Genomic DNA, 16,425 nt, shown 5'->3' with positions numbered 1-16,425 from the left:
ACGTGTGTGTGTATGTGTGTGTGTCTGCCCCCTGTGGATGAAGCTTCTGCCTTCCGGCCATTTAGGGGACCTGGCCAGTTGGTTCAGTGGTTCATCATCAGCCTGGCATGTGGGTGTCCTGGGTTTGACTCCTGGCCAGGGCACACAGGAGAAGCAACCATCTGCTTCTCCAACCCTGCCCTCCCCCTTCTCTCTCTCTCTCTCTTCCTCTCCCACAGCCATGGCTCGATTGATCCGAGCGCATTGGCCCTGGGTGCTGAGGATGGCTCCGTGGAGCCTCCACCTCAGGCGCTAAAGAGAGCTTGTTGCGAGCATGGCCCCAGATGGGCAGAGCATTGCCCTCAAATGGGGGTTTGCGTGGTGGATCCTGGTGCATACGGGAGTCTGTCTCTTTATCTCCCCTCATCTCCCTTGGAAAAGAAGGAAAATAAGTTTGTCTTATGGATCATGCTTTTGGTGTTGTACCTAAGAAATCACTGCCCGACTCGAGGCCACAGTGGTTTTCCTCCGGTTTTCTTCCAGCAGTTTTGTAGTTTTCTTTACGTTCACGTTTCGGTTTATGATCCATGTTTAACTAATGTTTATCGTGGACCAGACACGGGGGAATAAGACACAGTGCTTTGCTCAAAGATCACCGGGGCCGGGGAGTTGGAGGGAAGAAAAGTCAGTAGAATGTTGGACTGGTGTGAGGGGTCCGAGGGCACTCCTCGTGGTGGAGAGGCTGGACTGCCCGCTGGACGAGGAGGCGGGAACTGAGGTCTGGTGTGAGGGGTCCGAGGGCACTCATGGTGGAGAAGCTGGACTGTCCGCTGGACGAGGGGGCGGGGACTGAGGTCTGGTGTGAGGGGTCGGAGGGCACTCGTCGTGGTGGAGAAGCTGGATCGCCCGCTGGACGAGGAGGTGGGAACTGAGGTCTGGTGTGAGGGGTCCGAGGGCACTCATCGTGGAGAAGCTGGACTGCCCGCTGGACGAGGAGGCGGGAACTGAGGTCTGGTGTGAGGGGTCCGAGGGCACTCATCGTGGAGAAGCTGGACTGCCCGCTGGACGAGGGGGCGGGAACTGAGGTCTGGTGTGAGGGGTCCGAGGGCACTCATGGTGGAGAAGCTGGACTGCCCGCTGGACGAGGGGGCGGGGACTGAGGTCTGGTGTGAGGGGTCGGAGGGCACTCGTCGTGGTGGAGAAGCTGGATCGCCCGCTGGACGAGGGGGTGGGAACTGAGGTCTGGTGTGAGGGGTCCGAGGGCACTCGTCGTGGTGGAGAAGCTGGACTGCCCACTGGACGAGGAGGCGGGAACTGAGGTCTGGTGTGAGGGGTCCGAGGGCACTCATGGTGGAGAAGCTGGACTGCCCGCTGGACGAGGGGGCGGGGACTGAGGTCTGGTGTGAGGGGTCCGAGGTCACTCATCGTGGTGGAGAGGCTGGACTGCCCGCTGGACGAGGGGCCGGGAACTGAGGTCTGGTGTGAGGGGTCCGAGGGCACTCATCGTGGTGGAGAAGCTGGACTGCCCGCTGGACGAGGGGCCGGGAACTGAGGTTTATGGGAAAGCAGGGATCAGGTTGAAAGTAAGAATCAGGGTGGGAAGCCCTCTGTTCTGGGTGTGGAGTGGCCTTGGGGAGGCCTGGAGCACGGAGGATTTTGCTGTGCTGGGTTTGCGGTGCGAGGTGCCCGGCAGGAGTGGCGGAGCACGTGGTGTGCGTCACCTGAAACAAGAGGAGGTGAGGGCGGCTTCACGATGGGGCTCCCGCCGTGTTCTCTGAAGGACAGGGACGGTCTTTCTTCACGACACGTCAGCTGAGCGAGTCTGTATCACGAGTGAGCCCGTCCTTAGGGGGCAGCCACCCGGCTGTTCCTTACTGTCCTCCATCCCGCCCTGCAGAAGAGCTCACAGAGCTGTCCTTGGGGAGTGGCTCCCAGGACCACGCAAGGGACGTGAAATGACCAGGTGATCCCAGCGCAGCCCGCAACATTACCCCTCAGATTGGTGGCTTGCGTGCGTGTGTACGTACGTACATACATACATGTATTGCTGTTGTATATCCTTAAAACACAGCACTAGAAGCGTTTTATGCAGGGGAAGGACAGGGCCTGTTCTGGGCACTGGATAAATTAACCCTGCAGAGCACAGAAGCCACGTCCCTTAGCCAGCTGGCCCTGCTCCCCTCTGGGCTGGGAGAGACCGCCTCAGGAACAGGACTGCAGAGAGTAATCAGCCGCGTCCACTGCTGTGACTCAGTCCCTGGCAGTGCAGGCGGGCAGCCGTGCCAAGTCTTGGGCTTTCCCCGTCACTCAGAGAGGTTCTCCACCGTGCCTCTGGGGTAGGCAGGCGGGCAACGCAGGTGCAAGTCTTTCCCAATGACGGCCGTCGCGACAGAACACCCACCTCTCCCTGGCGCTGTCCTTTCTGAGCCTGTCAGGGGCCACAGGCCCCCGGATGGACCGTACCAGCGGGGAAGACCACCAGCTCTGAGCAGGAGCAGGAGAGGAACCATGGTCCAGTCTGCACTTTTTTTTTTTCTTTTCTTTTCTGAAGCTAGAAACGGGGACAGTCAGACAGACTCCCGCATGCGCCCCACCGGGATCCACCTGGCACGCCCACCAGGGGGCGATGCTCTGCCCCTCCGGGGCGTCGCTCTGCCGTGACCAGAGCCACTCTAGCGCCTGGGGCAGAGGCCAAGGAGCCATCCCCAGAGCCCGGGCCATCTTTGCTCCAATGGAGCCTTGGCTGCGGGAGGGGAAGAGAGAGACAGAGAGGAAGGGGGGGGTGGAGAAGCAGATGGGTGCTTCTCCTGTGTGCCCTGGCCGGGAATCGAACCCGGGTCCCCCGCACGCCAGGCTGACGCTCTACCGCTGAGCCAACCGGCCAGGGCCTGCATTTTTTTTTTTAAGTGAGAGAGAGAGAGACAGACAGGAAGGGAGAGAGATGAGGAGCATCCAGTTCATAATTGCAGCACCTTAGTTCATTGATTGCTTTCTCATATGTGTTCTGATGAGAGTTGGGTGGCTACAGCTGAGCCAGTGACCCCTTGCTCAAGCCAGAGACCTTGAGCTCAAGCCAGCGATATGGGATCATGTTGATGACCCCACGCTCGAGCCAGTGAGCCCATGCTCAAGCCAGTGTGACCTCGGGGTTTAGAACCTGGGTCCTCAGCGCCCCAGGTCGACGCTCTATCCACTATGCCACCACCTGGTCAGGCTGGATGGTTTTTTTCATCTATAAGTCCTATATTTTGCCCAAATCAAAATTTACTTTTATTATTCAGTGGGTTGTTCCCACAGCCCGCACACATACACACTGTCAGACACTTGTCTAAGGACATCCTGTCTGACGGGAGATGCAGGTGAGCGGAGAGGAGGGAGTTGGGGTGGGCACGCCCCTCTCGAGGGAGGAGCAATGAAGTGGTCGTGATGGAGTGACTGCTGATGGGTAAACTAGCCCCGTGAGGAGGTCCCATCGGTTGCTGGGGTGGGGACTGGACCGTGACGCTGGGGACATCAACACCAGTGCTCTTGCCCTGGAATTGGAAGTGGGGGTGTCGGTGGGGTGGGATTTTTTCGTTACAATTCTTGAACTGCTCAGCCCCATTCTCCGCAAGGGGACTTGTGAGGGGACGCCCTCTGGTTACTCTTATGAGTCCCATCAGCCAGCTACGTGGTGCGGGGAGGGGGGCGTGTGGGGGGGGGGACGTGGGACCCTGAGGCTGCACCTCTGAGTTTGCAGGGCTGGGGCTTCCTTCTTGCTTATATTTTCCTTCGGCCAGAGGCCAGTGTGGCTCATGCAAAGTGAGCCAAGAGGAGACGGTGGACGGGTGAGGGGACCTACATCGCATCTGGGGACAGGAGCTCTTGTCACGGGGTCCCCTGTTGGCATCTCTGCTCAGCAGTGCTGGGGAGGGGATGTGTCCCCTCCTTCTGGGGTTGGTAGTGCCAGGGCAGTGCAGCGGATTATGTGGGTGGAGGGCACCGGGGCTTGGCTGGGTGGGTGGGGCAGCATGCCCTGAAGCTCTTGCATTGTTCCCGGAGGAAACGGAGCAGACTGAGTCAGAACTGGCCCGCCCGTTCCACGAGAGGCTGCACCGGCTGCACCGCTGACCTCACAGGGCTTTGCCTCTGGTCCCCTCGGACGTGGGTGCTCCAGTTAGGAACAAAGAAACAGAAAAGGTTGGATGAAAGAGGAGGTAGTGAGATCAGACATTTGAAATGATTGGGTGGGGTGGGGGGTCCCGACGTCGACGGTTTCCCTTGGCTACCACTTTTCAAAGCACCTGCCATAAATTCAGTTATTACTCTGTGGACAAGGAAGACGGCTGAAATTTGAAACCATAGAAATAGAAAGTCTTTGCTGGTACTGCAAAACTAGGACGTTATAGAAAACATTTTAAAAAGCCACCCTTCAGGAATCATTCCAGGAAATGGATGTAACAGATGCTTTTAGAGATTGGGTGTTGATTAACTTGAGGAAACGCAAGCATTTATGAGTAAATGAGATTAATATTTATTTATTTATTTAGTGAGAAAGAGAGAGAGAGAGAAACAGGAAGGAAGAGACAAGAAGCATCAATTCTTCGTTGCAGCACCTTAGTTGTTCATTGATTGCTTTCTCATATGTGCCTTGACTGGGGGGCTCCAGCTGAGCTAGTGACCCCTTGCTCAAGCCAGTGACCTTGGGCTCAAGCCAGCGACCTTGGGCTTCAAGCCAGCGAATCACATGCTCAAACTGGTGAGCTCACGCTCCGTCCTGCAACCTGGCGGTTTCGAACCTGGGTCCTCAGCATCCCAGGCCAACACTCTATCCACTGCACCACCGCCTGGTCAGGCCTGAGATTAACTTTTATAATGTTCCTGTAAGATAGATCAACAGGAGTATTATTTGGAGGTAATGACGTTAGAAGGCTCTGTATTATATCAACGGGGTTCTCATCTTAAGAGCAACTTTGGGGATTTTGTTTTTGCTGTTGTTCAGAGACAGTTCTATGTTGTGTATCACATGTGAAGGAGTGTCACTGCTTCATTGTTTCATTGTGTATTTACCCATCAACTCAGCACCGACGTGGTAAGTGCCTCCTCCCACATGCACGGACGGCCCCATGCCGGGAGTAACATGATCTGTATTTGTGTTTTAAAATATTATTCATAACTTTTTGTTTGTTTCTTTTTTAATGTCAGAATAAATTTAATTTTGTCATAGAAATTACCATAAAAGTACGCTTGGACTTTATATTTTTTCCTTTAATATTTGACTTAATTATTATAACATATTTCTCAGAAATTTGTATGTAGTGCACTTACAATTATTTGTAGGATTTTTTTATGTGTGTCTTTTTTTTTATAAATAAATTTTATTAATTTTAATGGGGTGACATCAATAAATCAGGGTACATATATTCAAAGAAAACATGTCCAGGTTATCTTGTCATTCAATTATGTTGCATACCCATCACCCTTATTCATAACTTTTAAAAATTGAATTGTGAAAAACATGCAACCTGAAATTTACCGTACTAGCCATTTTTATGATTTGCATTTTTAAAGACGCCCTCCGGCTGCTGCGTAGGCGTTGAGTACCGTGGGCAGGACGAGGGGGGTTGTCAGGACATTCGCTCAGGCGGGAGGCTGCAGGGCTCGGCCAGGAGCAGGCGGGAGGGGGATGGGGTGGAGGCACACCTGCACCTGGACATATGGAAAGAGAGCCTCTGACTTTTTGGGAGGGTTAAGGTGGGAGTATCAGAACCTGTCAGAAAGTTGAGACCAGCCTGTGTCTCAAAGGAGGAGATAGAACAGTCACTGGGGGAGGTCTCAGAGCAGGGTCTCGGGGGCCGCACAACGAGGCGAGGTGGACCAGAATCAGTTTTGAGCCCTGGCCTCTTGGCTCAGTGGCAGAGCGTTGGCCCGGCGTGTGGAAGTCCTGGGTTCGAGTCCTACCCAGGGCACACAGGAGAAGCGCCCATCTGCTTCTCCACCCCTCCCTCTCCTTCCTCTCTGTCTCTCTCTTCCCCTCCCACAGCCAAGGCTCCATTGGAGCAAAGTTGGCCCGGGGCTGAGGATGGCTCCATGGCCTCTGCCTCAGGCACTAGAATGGCTCCAATTGCAATGGAGCAACGGCCCAGATGGGCAGAGCATCGCCCCCTGGTGGGCGTGCCGGGTGGATCCCGGTCGGGCACATGCGGGAGTTTGTCTGACTGCCTCCCCGCTTCTCAGTTCAGAAAAATACAAAAAAATAGAATCAGTTTTGGCTAAACTACAGGGTAGGTGGTCAGCATGGCATGGCCAGGGTCAGCCAGGCAGTCCTTCCTGTGGAACGAGGAGGAGCGGGGGCCCCAGACTCGGGTGCTTGCCTGACGTGGGTTCCGGGGAGGGAGGTTAGCAAGCCCCCGGCACGGGCTGTCCCTGGCTGTAGGTGCGATGACGGCGGCTCCGTGGGGCGGCCTGGCACACTGGAGAGGATCATCTCCGAGATCGCCGAGCCTCAGGCCTGGCACGGAGTCAGTGTTGACAAGTGGAAGCTTATAAAGAAGTTAAAACGAGGGGTCTGGAGCGGGGAGTGACCCGTCCGGCAGAACCTTGGGAGTCTGTCGGGAGCTGGGAAGGCCGTGGGCTTCACTAGGAACTTCCCAAGCTGGCAGCCAGGTCTCTGCTGCAGAGAAAGGCTGGGCTCTGGCAGGAAGCACTGCAGAGTCTGAGCTCCCAGTCTGGGCAGCACCCGGTTTGAGAAACAGGAACCTCAGAGAGTCGTCTGGGAGGCCTCCGAGGTTTCGAGTCTGGGAGAGCGAGGGGAAGGCCACCCTGGGCGTAGAAACGGAAGTCAGGGGTGAGGTGGTTGCCCAGGGTCTGTGCCTGCTGGGCTGGGCGCTCTGCTCAGGCCGAGCCAGGAGGCTGCCCCCACCCCCCGCCCCCAGGAAGGGCTCACAGGCTGGGTTCAGAGCACGCAGGCCATCAGACAAGTCCCTCGCGGGGTGCTCCTAGCCTGGGGGCCGTCTCTAGAGTGGGGAGACGCCCTTGCGCTCCCCGTGGAAGGCGGTGTTGAAGTTAGCGGGCCAGTGGGGCGGCGGGGCAGGTCTCCTGAGCTTTCTCTGTTTGCCCCTCCAGGTCTCCTCCCCGTCTCTCTCTCCCCCAGACGGGGGGGGGGGGGGGGGGGGGCGTCCCTCTGAGCCTACGGGCAGCAGGATGGAGGGAGGGCTCGTTTGAGGTCTCTCTTTCCCCAGCCCCCTCCCAGCCGAGTCTCCCTGAGTTGATTCTTCCCTGCTGGAAACCACAGCCTCTGTCTCGGTCCAGCTCTGGCTTCACCTTCCTCCCCTGACCCCCTGACGGCCTGGGGGCGATAATGGCCTTGACCCTGGGGCTCTGCACCTTCCAGACGTGGTCCTCTGAGCCCCGCCCGCACCCTGGTCCACCGTTCCTCTCTGAGCTTTAACTGTTTCCACGGTTAAAGTCCCGGAGGGACGGAGGCGGGGCCGGGGGCACACCGGGGGCCAGGGATGGGGCCTGAGGGTTACCGCTGGAGAGGCCTCTGCCTTAAATAGATTGGAAAAAAAGAAAAAGAAAATAAGAAAAGGTCCCCAGTTCCCTCCTTACCCCACAGTTTTTGTTTTGTTTCTTCTCATGACATTTTTTTAAAAATGGTGATCGTATAAAATCTACCAGCTTAAACAGTTGAAGTGAACATTCCGTGTCCTTAAAAGCACATTCACCTTGTGGTGCAGCCGTTGTCACCATCTCGCCTCAGGACTTTTGTTTTCTTCATCTTATAAAAGTGAAATTCTGGGCCCATTCAACGAGAACCCCCAATTTATTCTGCCCCCTGTCCCTGGCTACCCCCACCCTATTTTCTGTCTCTGTGAACTTGAGGGCGTTAAGGTACCTCCCCTAAGTGAAGTCCTTCTGCCTTGACTTTCTTTTTCTTTTCTTTTCTTTTTTTTTTTTTTTCTGAGTGGCTAATTCCACTTGGCATCATGTCCTCGCGGTCTGTCCAGGTTGTAGCAGGTGTCCGGGTTTCCTTCCCTCTGAAGACTGAATAACATCCCACTCGGCGATGAACCTCATCTGGTTCGTTCATCCACCGACAGACACTCGGGTTGCTGCCGCCCTGTGGCTGTCATGAGTACTGCACACGGGTGTACCAGTGTCTGAGACCCCGCTTCCGGTGGTTTGGGAATACGCCCCGAAGCGGAATTGCTCTATCGTGTGATTATTTGATTTTGGATATTCTGAGGAACTTTTTGATGATGTCCTTTGATGCACAAAACTTTTTGTTTTTTATTTCGATGTAGTTCAATTCACTTTTTGTTGTTGCTGATTGCGTTTTTGGTATCGTCTCTAAGAATCCATTGCGAAATCCAACGTCACCAAGCTTTTCCCCTCTGTGTTTTCTTCTAAGAGGTATACAGGTTGTAGCTCTTCCATTTAGAGCTCTGATCCATTTCTGGGTGTTGTTTTTTTTTTGTATTTTTCTGAAGTGAGAAGCGGGGAGGCAGTCAGACAGACTCCCGCATGCGCCCGACCGGGATCCACCCAGCACACCCACCAGGGGGCGATGCTCTGCCCATCTGGGCCGTCACTCTGTTGCAACTGGAGCCATTCTAGTGCCTGAGGCAGAGGCCATAGAGCCATCCTCAGCGCCCGGGGCAACTTTGCTCCAATGGAGCCTTGCCTGCGGGAGGGGAAGAGAGAGACAGAGAGGAAGGAGAGAGGGAGGGGTGGAGAAGCAGATGGGTGCCTCTCCTGTGTGCCCTGGCCAGGAATAGAACCCGGGACTTCCGCACACCGGGCCGATGCTCTACCACTGAGCCAACTGGCCAGGGCTCTGATCCATTTTTGAGTTCCGCTTTGCCTGTGGTGTTAGGGAAGGGCCCGACTTGATTCTTTTGAAGGTGGACATCCTGTTGTCTTACTTAGCACCGTCTGTCGAGAAGACTGGACTGCCCCTGTGGAATGCTCTTGGCAGGGCACTGCCGTGTTTGTTCCTACTTTCTCTTCAGGAGGGCCTTTTAGAACCGCTCCTAGAGAAAGAGCTCATGAAGTTTTTTTTTTTCCATCATCTTTTCTGCTGCCTTGGCCCCCTCACTTTGAATGCTTTCATGTAAAACCACAATCTAGGTAAGGCAGTAACTCCTGATTAGTGGCCATCCGGCTCTGTGGGATGCCAGCTTGTTGGTTGAGCTTTGGAGACAGAAGGGTTGCCCAGGGCAGTGATTCCGAGAGAGAACGTTTGGTCTCAATATAGCTCCCAGATTAGAGCATTTCTCTCTCTCTCTCTCTCTCTCTCTCTCTCTCTCTCTCTCTCTTGTCTGCATTTCAGGGTTAGTGACCTGATTCCTCCTCTATTTCTTATCCCAGATTACATCCTCTTTGTTCTGGGTCTTCTGCTCTGTGGCAGTGTTTTTGCAGTGTCTACATGTTCTCATGTCATTTTTAAAGTTGGTTTCCGGGCTTGCAGTGGTGTGTGGCTGGTTAGTGATGTGCAAATGTTCTTCCCCCCCCCCCCCCGTTTAGCTTTTTTTATTTTTTTTTTATTTTATTTATTCATTTAAAAAAAATTTTTATTTATTCATTTTAGAGAGGAGAGGGAGAGAGAGAGAGAGAGAGAGAGAAGGGGGAGGAGCTGGAAGCATCAACTCCCATCTGTGCCTTGACCAGGCAAGCCCAGGGTTTCGAAGCGGTGACTTCTGCATTTCCAGGTCAACGCTTTATCCCCTGCGCCACCACAGGCCAGGCCCCATTTAGCTTTTTGTTTTATCCCACTTCTTGGTTCTTTCTCGTTTTCTTAAAGTGACTTCCGGCAGATGGGAGCATGACTGAATTCTAGTTTGCTGTTTTTCTTTCCGAGATGGCGGGGAAAGAAATACCAGTTGTTTTCCTTCTTTCTGGGGAAGGAATCTGGAGCTAACGGGAGGATGTTTCATGTCAGGAGGACAGGAAGTGCTTTGACATGTTCCCTGTGGTCTCCAGACGAGGCCTGGGATTCCCTTGGCTGCTCGTCCGCCTGATTTTCAGCGTGAACACTTGGGTGTCAGGCGGGAAAGGAAGCGGGTGTGGGTCGGAGAGCCAGTTGACCCACGGTTCTCGTTCTTCGTCTAGGTCTGAGTCGCTCAGCCTTGGTCACTGACACTTTAGCCCAGACGCTCCTTTGCTGGGGGGCTGCCCTGAGAGTTGTAGGCTGACCAGCAGCATCTCTGGCCCTACCCAGTAGCAACCCCCCAAGTTGGGGGACAACCGGAACATCTCCACGCATTGCCAAACGCCTCCCACCCAGGCGGGGAAGGCGGACTCTGTTCACCCACTCACGCCCAGGTCAGAACCGCCACGGCCGAGGAGGTCGCGAGCAAGCTGGACGCACGTTCTGAAGAGCTCCAGCTAGATGTGTTTGCCATGCTGCTCACTCCCACTCCGCTTCCTGCCGAGTCCCCTGGCGATTGAGCTATGTGGAACATTCTCATTCCGTCAGCTCCAGACCTCAGTGCCTCAGCGCCCCACTTCCTGGCGCTGACTGTGCTCGGAGCCGCGACCTCCGTGCCCCGCCCGCTCTCAGGAACTCGTTATTCTGTGAAAGTCCAGAAGGGCTTCCCAGTTGCCTCTCTGTTTTCTCGCCTTAATAAAATGGTAGTAAATCAGAGGCCGCCAGAGCCACCCGTCCGACACAGGCTCTGAAGGCGGCAGGCAGCGTACTGTGCCGGAGGCGGCAGGAGGCTGGCCCGCGGGCTCTGACCCTCCGGTGCCCAAACACCTCTTCTTCTTGTGTTCCTGAGGTCGCCGTTCTCTCTGCCCTCCTTCCTGCTCTCTCTCTCTGCTCTCTCCTCTGCTTTACGTCATACAGTTGATGGGTTACAGTTTAAACATACATCTTATGCTACTCTGGAGAGGAAATAAGCCAGGTAAGAAAATAAAATACTTGAAAAATTTAAACAAGACACTCCCCGGAAAGACCTTCTGCCCAGCCGCTGTGGGAGTGGGTTCCTAGATTTCACCGCAATCCCTTGATCGGCCTGATCCTTTGAGGTGGTTTGGGAGGATTTTTAGAAACCAAAGGATTGATGAGTGACACCTTTTCTTTTTCATAGTCTTAGATGTGGCCAGAGCCCATCTATGTATTTTCTGTTACTACTTCATGTCCATTAGAAAAATATCATTTAGCTCTGGCTGGTTGGCTCAGTGGTAGAGCATCAGCCCAGCATATGGATGTCCTGGGTTTGATTCTTGGTCAGAGCACACATAAGAAGTGCCCATCTGCTTCTTCACCCCACTCCCTCTTGCCTTTCTCTTTCTCTCTCTCTCTCTCTCTCTCTCTCAATTTCTCTTTCTTTTCTCCTCCCACAGCCCTGGCTCTGTTGAAGCAAGGTGGCCCCAGGTGCTGAAGATGGCTCCATGGCTCTGCCTCAGGTGCTAAAAATGGCTCAGTTGCTGAGCAACAGCCCCAGATAGGCAGAGCATCATCCAGTAGGGGGCTTGTTGGGTGGATCTCGATTGGGGCGCATGCAGGAGTCTGTCACTCCACCTCCCTGCTTCTCATTTAAGAAAAAAAAGAAAAGAAAGAAAAGTATCACTCACCAGCATTCCCACCAGTGTGTATCTTTCAGCAGCTAGGGTGTGTTAAGGCTGGGACCAATTCTAACGACTGTCAGTTGTCTGTTCTCAGTGTTTATTTTCCTCTCTACTTTTCCTCTTTCACATTTCTATGTGAACATAGCTGCTCTGTGGACACAAATAGAACTTCCCTTACACCTGGCGTGTCTGTCCGGGCCTCTGCTACTGAACGTTGATTCCGTCACTCCGACGCCGTGTATTGTTGTTGCAGGAACAAAAGGGGACTGGGCCTCCTCGAAACATCATTCGCACAGTGTCTGTGGGAAGGGCGGCTCACGCTTAAGTGCCCCCGTGTGCCCAGCCCTCGCTCTCCGTGTTGGGACTCACGTGTCGGGACGTGGGCATGAACGATGCCACTCTGCCAGGCGGAGAGATCCAGAGTCACCGCGTCGAGAACGCCTGCCCGCGTTCCCCCAGCAAACAGTGCGCAGCTGGGTCTGGGCCAGGGACGTCGGGCCCGGGAGCCCTCGTGCCTCCCACAGGACCAGCAACGTCGGGCCCGGGAGCCCTCGTGCCTTTCACAGGACCAGGGACGTCGGGCCCGGGAGCCCCCGTGCCTCCCACAGGACCAGGGACGTCGGGCCCGGGAGCCCCCGTGCCTCCCACAGGACCAGGGACGTCGGGCCCGGGAGCCCTCGTGCCTCCCACAGGACCAGGGACGTCGGGCCCGGGAGCCCCCGTGCCTCCCACAGGACCAGGGACATTGGGTCCCACAGGACCAGGGACGTCGGGTCCGGGAGCCCTCGTACCTCCCACAGGACCAGGGACGTCGGGTCCGGGAGCCCCCGTGCCTCCCACAGGACCAGTGACGTCGGGTCCGGGAGCCCCCGTGCCTCCCACAGGACCAGGGACGTCGGGCCCGGGAGCCCTCGTGCCTCCCACAGGACCAGGGACGTCGGGCCCGGGAGCCCCCGTGCCTCCCACAGGACCAGGGACATTGGGTCCCACAGGACCAGGGACGTCGGGTCCGGGAGCCCTCGTACCTCCCACAGGACCAGGGACGTCGGGTCCGGGAGCCCCCGTGCCTCCCACAGGACCAGTGACGTCGGGTCCGGGAGCCCTCGTGCCTCCCACAGGACCAGGGACGTCGGGCCCGGGAGCCCCCGTGCCTCCCACAGGACCAGGGACATCGGGTCCCACAGGACCAGGGACGTCGGGTCCGGGAGCCCTCGTACCTCCCACAGGACCAGGGACGTCGGGTCCGGGAGCCCCCGTGCCTCCCACAGGACCAGTGACGTCGGGTCCGGGAGCCCCCGTGCCTCCCACAGGACCAGGGACGTCGGGTCCGGGAGCCCCCGTGCCTCCCACAGGACCAGGGACGTCGGGTCCGGGAGCCCCCGTGTCTCCCACAGGACCAGGGACGTCGGGTCCGGGAGCCCCCGTGCCTCCCACAGGACCAGGGACGTCGGGTCCGGGAGCCCCCGTGCCTCCCACAGGACCAGGGACACAGGACCAGGGACGTCGGGTCCGGGAGCCCCCGTGCCTCCCACAGGACCAGGGACACAGGACCAGGGACGTCGGGTCCGGGAGCCCTCGTGCCTCCCACAGGACCCAAGTTCTTCAGGAAGGCTGGATGGACCATCCCTGGTGCTGAAAGCCGACTGGACCTGGGTGTCAGTACCGAACCGTCTGTGTCGTGATCTCCGCAGTGTGAGCTTAGTAGCCTTCCTTGAGCCTAATGGGGTCTCCCCTTCTGTAAGTTGGGGGTGACTCTTATGTCGTAGGGTCCCAGCGGGGACTTAATGAGCCGCCCACGTAGCTGTGCTTTGCCAGGCTCGGAGTGGGTCAGCGTGGCCACTCTGGGACACGACGGCCCTTGTGTAATTAACCGGTGTTCCCTGTATCAGACAGCCACGGTGAGGGGTGGAAGGAGGGCCATGGAGGAAGCGGTGGGGGAGGTGGGGGGTCGCAGGTTGGATGAAATCTGCAGAAAGTGAAGAGTGGGCCTGGGGCCACCTCCTCTCTCCATGTGGCCGGAGGGACTTCCCCGAAGGGGACAGAGTGCAGGACCCAGGTGGGCCGAGCGCTGCGGGTGGACAGCTCTGAGGATGAGCCAACCTTTCCGAGTCTGTCCCAGAAGAGCCCAGGGCTGGGCTGGACAGAACAAGAGAGAGGAGAAACCTCCCAATTTGGAGAATACTAGGGAGACGCTGGTCTGGGCTGGGGGTGAGGGCCGGGCGGTGTTGAATCACATCCTAAGACACGGTGAACAAGAGCAGGGTGCAGATCCTGGCTTGTTGGCTCAGCGGTAGAGCGTCAGCCCAAAGCGTGGAAGTCCTGAGTTCAATTCCCGGCCAGGGCACACAGGAGAAGCGCCCATCTGCTTCTCCACCCCTCCCCCTCTCCTTCCTCTCTGTCTCTCTCTTCCCCTCCTGCAGCCAAGGCTCCATTGGAGCAAAGATGGCCCAGGCACTGGGGATGGCTCCTTGGCCTCTGCCCCAGGCGCTAGAATGGCTCTGGTTGCAACAGAGCAACGCCCCAGAGGGGCAGAGTGTCTCCCCCTGGTGGGCGTGCCGGGTAGATCCCGGTCGGGCGCATGTGGGAGTCTGTCTGACTGCCTCCCTGCTTCTCACTTCAGAAAAATACAAAAACAAACAAACAAAAAAGAGCCCGTCCTGGCACTTCCCCAAACTGTAGGTTTCCTGGTTCAAGCGAGTGGGACCCCGAGGGTTTCACTGCTGTGTATTTAGAATTCTGGAAGAATGCGGACTTGGAAGGGAACAAGCTGGCTGGCGGGTGGGTACGAAATAGACGGCGTAGTCTGGGGAGAACAACGGGAAGGAAGCGCGGAGGGACTGAGGATGGACAGCATGGTGGGCAGGAGGGGTCCGGATGGGAGCAGTCCCCCTGGGCACAGTCAGGTCGGAATAATTTGATTGGTTCCAGAAGGTCCTGGGTGGGAGGATCACAAAGAGGTGCAGGGATACCAATGAAGGGACCCCGAGAATGTCGGGATACCAATGAAGGGACCCCGAGAATGTCGCCTCAGGGCACGCAGCCCAGTCTGTCTTTGGTGGATGGTTGAACAGTTTTCAAACCCACTGTCCTGAAGACCGTCAGGTTTGTGGCCAGAGCTTCAGAGAGGAGTTTAGAGCCTGCCCTGTGGGGGCGCAGTGGATAAAGCGCCCACCTGGAACACTGAGGTCGCTGGTTCGAAACCCTGGGCTTTCCTGGTCAAGGCACATGTGGGAGCTCCTCCCCTTTCTCTCTCTCTCTCTTTTCTCTCTAAAATGAATAAATAAAATCTTAAAAAAAAAACATGAGAGAGAGGAGTTTAGATGTGAACTGAGATGGCTTTTTAATTTCATTTCATTTCATTATTTCATTTCAATTTCATTTCATTTCATTTTACCAAGATCTTAAACTCTTGAAAAATAAAAAGATCACAAAGAAAACTCCCATCCCTCTTCCTGCCATTTTTCATCTTCATATTCTTATCTTTCTTTTGGGGAATAAGTAAGAGGCATTGAATTTCAGGGGCCACCCGGGCAGATGTTGAAAAATGTAGGTGTGTGACCATAACATGAGCCCGGTGATAGTTATATCTTAAGTTGTTGATCGTAACATAAGAGAAGGGAAAAAGCTGTACATCTGTGAACTCTTAAGATTCAGGTAATTCATTGACGTCTGTTTAAAAATTAGATGGGGCCCTGGCCGGTTGGCTCAGCGGTAGAGCGTCAGCCTGGTGTGCGGGGGACCTGGGTTCGATTCCCGGCCAGGGCACATAGGAGAAGTGCCCATTTGCTTCTCCACCCCCCCCCTCCTTCCTCTCTGTCTCTCTCTTCCCTTCCCGCAGCCAAGGCTTCACTGGAGCAAAGATGGCCCGGGCGCTGGGGATGGCTCCTTGGCCTCTGCCCCAAGCGCTAGAGTGGCTCTGGTCGCTACAGAGCGATGCCCCAGAGGGGCAGAGCATCGCCCCCTGGTGGGCAGAGCGTAGCCCCTGGTGGGCGTGACAGGTGGATCCTGGTCGGGCGCATGCGGGAGTCTGACTGTCTCTCCCCATTTCCAGCTTCAGAAAAATACAAAAAAAAAATTAAATAAATAAATAAAAAAAATTAGGTGGGTCATGCCATTGTCAGCCCTAAGGCTGCAAGGTTCGTGGACATCGTACGCCTTGGCTCAAGCTGACCTGTTTGTTTTCCATGGGGAGTTATCTATAGAGTGTTTGGGTGCATGATTATATTGCATTCGGTATGCATGAATGAGAAGCCATCTTTTTCTGGAAGGATCATCAGAACATCAGTAACATTGCACATGTGTTTATTGTTTGGTGAAACTGTAAAAATGAGCTTAGTGCCCAGGCATTGTCTTAGCAACAACGCTGTATCCGCAGCCCAGGCACGGACACCGGGTCTCCGTGACAACAGCGGTGAATGTGGCGTCTGGGGGGTACAGCTCTGTGAGGTCGCTCAGCAGGCTCAAGAGGTGAACTCCCCCGTTTCTCTCTTCTACCCTTCTGCAGAAAGACGGACGGACTCACCTGACCAACATGAGGAGCACGGCCAAGTCCTGGAACCCGGTCACCAGAGTGGCGGGCCATGGGGCTGACCGGACACGGCCCCTTCCCTCTGCCTCTCCTGGCATGAAGAGCTCTAAGTCTTCGACCTCGCTGGCCTTCGAGTCCCACCTCAGCAAGGTGCAGACCGGAACACACAGGGAGGGGAGGCTGGGTGTTCCGTGTCCCCGCTCGGGAGGACCGAAGAGGGCAGTGAGCTGAGGCTCTTAGCCTCGCAGGGCTGGGACGGGAAGAGGGCAGTGAGCTGAGGCTCTTGGCCTCGCAGGGCTGGGACGGGAAGAGGGCAGTGAGCTGAGGCTCTTGGCCTCGCAGGGCTGGGACGGGAAGAGGGCAGT

General features: G+C 56.0%; 1 protein-coding gene across 5 annotated transcripts in view; it reads left to right on the top strand.

Moving 5' to 3' along the window:
- The window catches only part of SPECC1 (sperm antigen with calponin homology and coiled-coil domains 1), a 243,189-nt gene that overhangs the window by 29,191 nt on the left and 197,573 nt on the right, over positions 1–16,425 (top strand). For all 5 annotated transcript variants that reach the window (XR_010729589.1, XM_066264352.1, XM_066264351.1 and 2 more), the window contains exon 2: positions 16,037–16,210. Coding sequence is in view for 4 of the 5 variants with exons in the window: in XM_066264352.1 (XP_066120449.1) it covers positions 16,064–16,210 (147 nt within the window). In the remaining variant the exon portion in view is untranslated. The remainder of the gene's footprint in view (positions 1–16,036; positions 16,211–16,425) is intronic.

Source organism: Saccopteryx bilineata, chromosome 2 (assembly GCF_036850765.1).
Source record: "Saccopteryx bilineata isolate mSacBil1 chromosome 2, mSacBil1_pri_phased_curated, whole genome shotgun sequence".
Lineage (NCBI taxonomy): Eukaryota > Metazoa > Chordata > Mammalia > Chiroptera > Emballonuridae > Saccopteryx > Saccopteryx bilineata.
Note: the sequence above shows the minus strand (reverse complement) of the source record. Positions and strands in the feature narration are given on the sequence as shown.